Source organism: Eschrichtius robustus, chromosome 10 (genome assembly GCF_028021215.1).
Source record: "Eschrichtius robustus isolate mEscRob2 chromosome 10, mEscRob2.pri, whole genome shotgun sequence".
Lineage (NCBI taxonomy): Eukaryota > Metazoa > Chordata > Mammalia > Artiodactyla > Eschrichtiidae > Eschrichtius > Eschrichtius robustus.
In genome coordinates, this window is record NC_090833.1 from 101596700 (window position 1) to 101605672 (window position 8973).

General features: G+C 59.4%; 1 protein-coding gene across 1 annotated transcript; it reads right to left on the minus strand.

Moving 5' to 3' along the window:
• Positions 1-3837: 3837 nt before the first annotated feature.
• LZTS1 (leucine zipper tumor suppressor 1) lies at positions 3838-8423 on the minus strand. The gene is made up of 3 exons (XM_068553383.1): positions 7990-8423; positions 5954-6745; positions 3838-4497 (listed from the first exon to the last, which is right to left on the minus strand). Exons 1-3 carry the CDS (start codon positions 8332-8334, stop codon positions 3838-3840), a joined length of 1797 nt encoding a protein of 598 aa, XP_068409484.1. The 5' UTR covers positions 8335-8423.
• Positions 8424-8973: the final 550 nt, after the last annotated feature.

Genomic DNA, 8973 nt, shown 5'->3' on the forward strand with positions numbered 1-8973 from the left:
CCCTTCGTGTGCTCCACAGGCTGCCCCGTGTTTTTAATTCCCTCTTTACACATCCCTTCTGTCTCCTGCCACCTGAGTAGAAAAGCCCTCTGAGCCTCGGATCTGGGCCCAGAGCAGTAGGCAGTGCTTGTCGGGGTGAACGAGGCAGGCTGGCACCGAGAAGGCTGGACAGATGGCCACGGTGGTGACTGCACCTTCCCAGCTGGTAGGCCCTGGGGTGGTGGTAACAATAGCCACCCTGGTCTCCTGCCAAAGAGGCCATATGCAATAGGCCAAGGAGTTGGCCGGTGAGGTGAGCAGCTGGAGGAGAAAGCCAGGGAGGCCTGAGTTTGGGGCTGGGGTTGGGGGGGGGGGGGGTCTCTGTTGGAGAACTCTCGGCCTTTGCAGGGGACCATGGCCCTTGGTCTTCTTTTCCCCCCTCCCCAGGGTCTGCCCAGGGCCTGGTCACAGGTAAGGTCACAGGGTTGGTGAGGGGTAGGGACCAGCTGGAGGTCTGTCTGATGCCAAGGCCCCTGCTTTCCTACCAGCCAACATAGCCCTCGTCAAGGCTGTCCCCCTGCCCCCCCTCCACCCCGCTCCTTCACTGATGGGAAGGGACATCACCTTTCTTATTCCAAGTGCAAAGGCCCCAGGGAGCTGCCGCACCACAGCCAGGGGAAGGAGGGCAGTTGGGGAGGGCATGAGAAATGGCATTCTTTATTCATAAATAAAAACATAAAATTACCAGAAATAGTTTACATGGCCAAAAGGGGGCATCAAAAATAAAATAGCTCAAAGCTGTGAAAAGCAGAGCAAACCAAACAAGACCCGACCAAGAGAAAAATAACTCTATACATTTCTTCCAAATGCCAGTCAATCCACAGCCAGCCCGGGCCGGGGTTCCACAGAAGAGGTGAGGAGGGCAGCGCATCCAAGTGCACAGGTGCACGGCCTCCTGCCACAGCAGCTGCCGTTCCAACAGCCCAGCCCGCCTTCTTCCTGGGATCCCTCTCTCCCAAGAGATGGCCCGGCCTGGGCCGGGACGAGAGCAGGGGCAGAGGCTCAGCAGGTGCTTCTGAGGGGGGAGGTATCCCCCTCCCAGTCCCCACGGAGCTCAGTGCCCCTGGGGGTGGGGCGTGCTCAGCAGGAGTTACCCGAATACAGAGGCCAGAGAAACCCAGGGTGGGCGCCGCATTGAGAGTCTGGTCACTCCAAGGCCCAGAGGCAGAGTCCCCTCTTGGTGTGGTGGTGCCGGTGTTGCTGTCTTGCTGCAGACCGCGGAGCATTTCACCATCCTGTGGGGAGCAGCAGGGGTGGCTCTGACCCGGCGAGCAGGTGTGCCAGCAGCCGTGCTCAGAGGGAGGGGCGGCGAGCTCCCACCGGCCCCGGGCCAGGCCACGTGGTTGACTTTCCCAGTCCCCGCTCGGCCTCTGCTGCTCGGAGCCGCCTTCCAGAGAGGCTAGGTGGGGCAAGGTCCAGAAATAGCAGGGAGGTTTGTGCACAGGGAAGGGAAGGGAAACCACACTGCAGTGAGGTCGCTATATCACACAACACTTGCACTCTGGTGCAACTGGTGCCAGCGTGGACCACCCTGGGGTCTTGGGCTGGTGGCAGCCCTGGGAGGGCTCCGCGAATTGGCCTGGGGCAGGGATGCGGGGTGCAGGGCACGGTCACACCGCGGTGGAGCCCCTTCGCCCCCTTCCCCGGGTTTAGCACCCACCTCTTTTCACAGCGAGGTCTGGAGGGCACAGCGACGGGCTTTGGGCTGCTCTTTGTGGAGGGAGGGGTCCTCCAGCCTGGGGAGGGACAGCAGCCCCTTTCTCTATCCCGTGGGGCAGTCTCACTGGGAAGAAGGACTCAAACAAGGCACAGGCTGGTGGAGATGGAGGGACCAAGGGCCGTGGAACAGGGGGAGGGACATCTTTGACTTGGGGGTTTGCATGTGCCCAGTGGAGGGGACTGGCCCCCAGGCAGGGAGAGGGCTCTTGGCCTGTCGATTCCAGGTTTAAATCTAGCCAAAGACTAAGAGTAACGGCTTGAAAGTCCAGAAAACCTGCTCTGTTACCTGAAGGCAGGACAGGCACAGCTTAACGCAGGGATTGGAAGGCAGAGCCAGCAGCAGGGAAGGTGGCCCTGCCCTCAGCCCAGACTCAGGGAAGGAATGGTGGCCCTGGAAGGATGGGGGGGGCAGGAGGAGAAGCAGCTTCCCACTCCCACCCCGGGGCGGGAAGGGCCAGCAGTCGGGGACAGAACTGGGGGCACCGGTCTGGGACTGCTAACTACCCAGACGTTCTGGTCCGTCCTACCTCAGTGAACCCCTCTCAGCATGCAGGAGTGAGGCCCAGGAATCCAGCAACGGCTGGCTATCCCAAGAACAGCAGCTGCGGCTAGAGGCAAAAATAGAACATGGAACAGCCTGGCTGCCTGCGAGATCGGGCTTGCTTCCGAAAAGACAAGAAAGGAAAAAGAAGAAGAAAAGAAAATTCGCTGAACCAAGCAACTGAGGAACCACCTTTTCCCTGCACATCTTCAGAGGAGAAGCCCAGCCTCCTGCAGGGACTGGGTCCTTGACTACGGGGCTCAGGTGGGGCTGCAGGTGGAGAGGGCCAGCTGGTACCCCCCGGGGCTGTTCAGAGGCTGTGTTGGCACCTCTTACTCTCTTTGGCCACCGGCACTCTGGGGCCCCTCCCTGACCTGTACAGACTCTGTCTGCACTTAGCCCTGGAGGTGAGAAGGGAAACGGCAGGCAGTGGGATGGAGCTGCAGATGAAGTGGGGGATGCCCAGCCCAGACGACCCTGCACCATCTCAGGGGACACGGGTTATCCTGGATCCAAGCAAAGGCTTGGTTCTTGGGAAAGAAAAGCAGCTCAGGGTAGCTGCCGGCCAACTTGAAGCAGGTGGGGGAATCCCTACCTCTGGTCCCATGATGAAAGATCTGGAGGCTCCCCTGGGAACAGCTCGAAGTCACACCCTCCCTGTGTGAGGGACAGGGGCGTCCTCAGTCTTTCCCTCCCAGCACCCACCCCGGGGCCTCGGGTCTATGGCTTTAAGAAGAGTAGTCACAGATGTCAAAGGCCACCAGCCATCCAGAGGCTGCTCATTTCTGGTCAGCAGGGCCAACAGGAACTGGCCATTACTACCTAGCTTCTCTCTCTGACCCGCTCTGGGTCTTGCTGAGTCTAGATAATCCTGGGCTGGCCCAGCTCTCCCCTCCTTTCTGTGGCCTGCCAGGGTCAGGAAGCTCTGATGTTGCTAAGTCACGTTCTCCACACCTCACTCCAACCCCTACCCCTCCGTGGCCAGGGGAAGATAGCTCAGGTTACGACCAGGTCAGATTCCAAAGCTTCTGGTCACCAATGCTTGTGTTCTATTCCCAAGGCATCCCAATGTGCTGGGGGCCAGGGGGGCAGGGGGGCTGTGCAAAGAGGGGGAGCGAGAAAAGAAGTTGTGGGAAGAGAGGTGGAAGGGAGCTTCCATCCTGGGGAGGCCACTGGCCTTCATGGTGGTCACCACCCTCGCTGGGAGAGGGTAACTCTAAGTATTTTGAACAAAGGCCAAGGTTTAGGGAGCCCTTAACCAAATGACGTAGATCCGGGGACTCATCTCTTGGCAAAGCTAGAGGTCTGGCAGGCTGCAGGGGTGCTAAGCACTGGAACGTGGGAAAGGCGGGGAGAGGCCGTGTAGCAGCCCCTCCCCTCCCCTCCCCTCCCCTCCCCTCCCCTCCCCTCCCCTCCCCTCGAGGTCTGTGCTTCTCTCAGAGGCCTGAGCAGGGGAGATGGGGAAGGGAGCCCCCACTGACGGGCTCAGCACCCCTGCCTCCCAATGCCAGGTCCCCGGCTCCCTCCCAGGAGGCCCCTCAGATCTCGGTGGCGATAATGTCCTCATAAGGGATGTCAGCTCCTTCGAGGTCAATCTCAAAGGGCTCCCCTGCACCATCCCCGCGGGCCAGCTGCTGCAGCGTCTTTTCCAGGCGCTGGTTCCGCTGGTACATGGCCAGGTAGCTCTGCTGCAGCTGCTTCTGGTACTGGATCACCTTCTCCTTCTCCTCCTTCCATACCAGCCGCTCATGCTGGAAGCCCGAGGACATCTGGTCGTGGCCCTGCCGCTCCTCCCTGAGCTCGGCCCGCAGCCGTTCCAGCTCCCGCTGCAGGGCAGGCACGTCCTCGGGGACGGCGGAGGCAGGCGCCAGGGCGGCCGTGTCCCGGCCCCGCGGCAGGGAGGCCTGGGCCTGCAGCTCCAGCAGCTCCTGTTCCAGCAGGTTCACCTTCTCCCGCAGGAGCTCCGCCTCGTTCTTCTTGCGCTGCAGCTCGTTCTCGCAGACCTCCAGCTCCAGGCCCTTGGTGCGCAGCGCGCTCTCCAGGTCCTGCGTCTTCAGCTCCAGACCCTCCAGCCTGCCCCGCGTATCCTTCAGCTGTGCCTTCAGGTTGAGGATCTCGCTGGCCTTAGCGTTGATCTCCGTCTGGGACTCCTTCAGCTGCTGCTTCAGGAGAGAGATCTCGCCAGACTTCTGGCACACCTGCCGCGGGGCGGGGACAAGAGAGAGAGCGCCAAGGGGTGAGAGGCGGCACCTGGGTGTGGTGTCCTTACTTGTAAACTGACGATTAGTAATAGTACCTATTTCATAGGGTTGTTGTAAAGATGAAATGAAAGAACCTAGGGCCTGGCATTAATAACCACTCTATGAATTATTACTATAAATATGTTTGCAATATATTTCTGTGTTATTGTGAATGTTTAATTTATTTTATTTAATTTATTGTTTTACTATACAGCCTGATTGGATAACCTGGGAATGAGGTCACAGCAATGTCCAGCTTGGTTCCGGATTAGACAAACAAGGATGGATGCGTTGTGATGCCAGCACTGGCTTATGTCTCTGACATGCTCTGAAGTGTCCCAGGTCCTGGCTGAGATACCATGGCTGGGGTAGGGTCTGCTGTGCCAACACTGATGGGAAAGAGGAGAGGGAGTGGTTCCATGGCTAAGGTCCTGTCCTCTTCGGGAAACCCGGCAAACAGAAAGTGACTCTCCCTTCCCACCTGTCTGGTGCCTCCATCCATCACTTCCACGGAAAGGATCCTTTCCCTCTACCCCTGATAACACCTGTTGCTCTAATTCCCAGGATAAGTACAGGCAGCTCAGTGCAAACAGATGGCTGTGTGGCCGAGGGTGTGTCACCTCGACCTGGGGGGGTGATGCTGGTCTAACCAGACCCAAGGAGCCCTCAGCCCCTTCCCAGGGCAGGAGTCTTTGGGGTGAATGCTGTGCACACCCCCTCCCGGTCCCCTGCACCACCTCTCAGGAGAGAAAAGCGAGCAGGATGAGGGGGTTAGGGTTAGGCTGTTCGCCAGCGAGGCCAGGCCCAGGCGCTTCACTTCCAGGTGTGCCTGAGTGGGTGCAGGTGTATGTGAGCCCCTTTCTTCCTGTTCTGCGTTTCCATCTCAGCCCACCAAATAGAAGCCCCACTCGCACTTCTGTGAGGACTTCTGTTCCTGAGACCTGCACAGCTGCGGCCACTCCTACCAATGGGTGGAGTCCCTTCCCTCAAAAGTCGCAGATGATACTACGCTCTCTCGTGGCTCTGGGGCCAGCATGAATTCAGGATGGTCTGTGGTCCTCCTGAGCCTCTGTGAGCAGATGCAGTGAGTTGGCCCTCAGACAGCCCAGCCGGGACTCGGCTCTCTTGCTCCAGCTTCTCAGCCGACGACTCGGTTAGTAAATTCAATTCTGGCCACGAGGCACTGGGGTGGGGAGAGGAGGAAGCCCAAACTAAGAGTACCCCCAACTTGGTTTACCATGGAGCCCCTTATTTGGGTCATGAAACCGGTACTTCAGCCCAGTTTTCCTGGGCAGTTGTGTTCTCCCCCATTGCGTAGAGCCTGGAGGAGACCTGGAGAAGGCTGGGGGGGGGGGCGGGTGGGCACTGGCACCGAACCCCTGCCCGCCCCCCCCGCCCACGCCCGCATCCTCACCTCCCACTGCGTCTCCTCCAGCGCGGGGACGAAGCTGGTCTTCTCCTTCTCATAGGACCTGAGCTTGGTCTCCAGCAGGTCCTGCTCCTTCATGAGGCTCTCGAGCTCCTGCCGCAGCTGCCGCTTCTCCTGCTGGAGTTGGAGCACCTGCAGGTGCAGCACCTGCTGGGCGCGCTGGCTCTTCTGTGCCGCGGACTTCAGCTTGCCCTTGGGCTCCAGCCCCTCCGGCTCGTCCTTGCAGCGCCGCGGTCGCTCCTCGTAGGCCTGGCTGGCAGCCAGCTCCTTCTCCTCAAAGCTGCGGTGCAGCCTCTGGAGCTCACCCTCCCTCTCCAGCAGTTTCTGCTCCAGCTCCTGGATGGTGCACTGGTCCGTGGAGATGGGGGAGCGGATGGAGCCCTTGTCCACCTTGCTCGGGTGGGCCAGCTTGCTGCCCCCGTCGGAGAAAGACAGGGCCTTCAGGCTCGTCATGTTGCTGTCCTGGAGGATGTTGCCCTGAGTGATGTTGTGGGCCGAGCCCCCAAAGCGGCTGGCGGGCCCCACCGGCGTCACCAGCGGGTCCAGCTGGTAGCTGCTGGTGGTGCTGTGAGTAGGCAGGCTGGACATGGAGTTCCGGCCGGAGTCAGACAGCGCCCCGGAGCACAGGCCGGGCTTCAGCTCCTGTTCCTTGGGCTTGTCTGGAGGCGCGGGGTGCAGCTGGTGGCTGGCGCTCTCGGGGGACGAGTGGAGGATGGCGCCCGACCGTGGCAGCACCGGCTTGAAGGCCGTGGGTCTCACAGCACCCTTCTCCAAGTCCTGGGGAGGAAAACAGGCATATGGAGCCCGTGTCTTCCCCCGACGCACCCCCAGCCGGGTATGCGTGCCGGCCACGTGGCACCTTCCTGGTCGGGAGCCATAGGTGCCCTCACCTGTTGCTCTGAAGGAGCCAAAGGTGGTGAGTCTCTCCCAAGAAGGAGAAATTCCTCTGTGCCTGGGGACGTCCTTAAGGATCATGAAGCAGTCTGTATTGTGAACTACAAACCTGTCACCATCTTGACCCACCTTCCACCCCAAGGTACCAAACGACTCTTAGATTCACTGGCTGAGACCCCCGTGCCAGGGCTCTGGGGCGCTGTGTGGTGCAGCTAAGGACACTGGACGTGTGTCCTTGAAGAAGTCCATCCCTGCTTCACCTCCACTGCCCCTTGCAGTCAGCCAGGAGCTGGAACACTGGCCGTGGCCTGCCCTAGAGGTTGGGGGAATCGCTTGAAATAATAATCCTTCCCCCAAAGCCGTCCTTTTCATTATTAGAGGACTTCACAGTTTACAGGCTCTTTACTTTGAAAAGCTTAAAGCTCTATGCAAACATATGGGGCCATTTCCTAGCACATCAACACCACAGATTCATCTTCCCAGGTGAGGCCAGGGCACTGAATAGGAACAATGTTTTCAGTGTCCACTGGCGGGACCCGTGAGAGCTTGAGCCAGCATGAGGGCTGGACTTCTGAGTACGTGGGACTCTTTGCCCTCATCCCTGCTAGACTGATGATGAGAACAAACTCCCAGGCCTTAACCAGTCAAAGATGCTTTGGGGCCAGCTTGAGCAGGAGCTGCTGTCCCACCAGAGCAGAAAATGAGGGGAAAGCCCACGTCCATGAATCCTCTAAGGAGAGAAGCTGCCAGCTCTCTCCAAGTGCCCTCTCTACCTGTTCTTCCAAACGGTAAGCGAGCCCCCCTCTCTTTCCCACGCGCTTGAAAACGTTGCTGTCCGTCCTACCTTGGCAATCCTGAGTTACAGCCCAGCAGAGCTCAGGAAGGCTTTCACTTCCCCTTTGCTCTCTCCTGAAAGCTCACCCAGGACTTCTGCATCAGGGGACTGACCAACGTGCCCATCCCTTTGTCCAGCCTTGCTCTCTGCTGTGGCTCAGCACTCCTGCCCTCTCTGCATCACTCAGCCTCTTGGAGATGTAAGCGTTGAGACCTCCACCGCCACCCCTCCCGGCCCCAGGCCTCTCTCCTGCCTTTCCAACCCAGCCACCCACACCAGAGACCCCGCTTACCATTTCTAGCTGGTTGGAGAAGGGCATGAGCTTGGGTGGGGTGCATGGGCCGAAGTCCACCCCGGCCTGGCCCCCTAGGTCCCCACTGGACAGTGCAGCGTAATCGGGGCGGTGGGAGCCCCGGGCCTTCTGGCTGACCTTGATATAGAAGAAGTCTTCACTCTTGCCCATTTTGGAGCTCGACTTGCCATGACCCGAGTCCTGGGAGAAGCCAAATCTCAGCAGCCCGTCTGAATACCGATTGAGTTTCTTGAGGTGCGAGGACTTGCGCAGCTTGTACTGGGAGGCCCGGCAGTGCTTGCTGTGGAAGCCGTGGCCGGAAATGAGGCTGCTGACGCTGCCCATGGTGACGCGGGGCCGGGGACAGGCAGGGCAGAGCGGGGGACCTGGCGTGGCTGTGGCAGTCCTGGCTCCGCGAAGAGGCTGCGGTCATAGCAGAAGCCTCACAGAGCCCGGGAGAGCCGAGACCTGGAAGGAGACACAAGCAGGAATCAGCCTGGGACGGGGCCGGTCACTGCACAGTCCCCGCCGGTGACTTAACAGAGGAGGCATTCTGACTGTGAGATCTGGGCGACAGAGAAATGCCACGTTTCTCCTAACAGAAGCTCAGCCCTGCCTCTGTTATTGGGCTCTCCTCTCATTCTTCCTTTGTCCTCTACTTCAGCAAACATCCGCTGGGAGCCTACATCGGGATGGCCCCTGGTCTCAGCACGGGGATGCAGGGGTGACTAGAACAGGCACAGTCCCCGCACTCATGGGGCTTGTGTGTGGCATAGTGTGGACTGGCCACAAACAGATCAATGTGTCCGACCTCAAGCGATCTAGGTGCTACGGGGAAAATAAAGCAGAGTGAATGGGATGGCATTCTGGGAGGTGGTTATTTTATGCAGAGAGTACGAGGGAGGCCTCTCTGTTGAGTATCATTTGGAGAGACCTCAAGAAAACGAGGGAGCAAGGCACATGGAGATCTGGAGGGAGAAGGAA

Excerpts from the sequence above, each read along its gene's own strand:
- LZTS1 (XM_068553383.1), bottom strand. The coding sequence starts at position 8,334 with ATGGGCAGCGTCAGCAGCCTCATTTCCGGCCACGGCTTCCACAGCAAG. Across the intron at positions 6,746-7,989 it reads TCTCCAACCAGCTAGAAATG|GACTTGGAGAAGGGTGCTGT; the intron begins GTAAGCGGGGTC and ends TTTCCTCCCCAG. Across the intron at positions 4,498-5,953 it reads TGGAGGAGACGCAGTGGGAG|GTGTGCCAGAAGTCTGGCGA; the intron begins GTGAGGATGCGG and ends GCCCCGCGGCAG.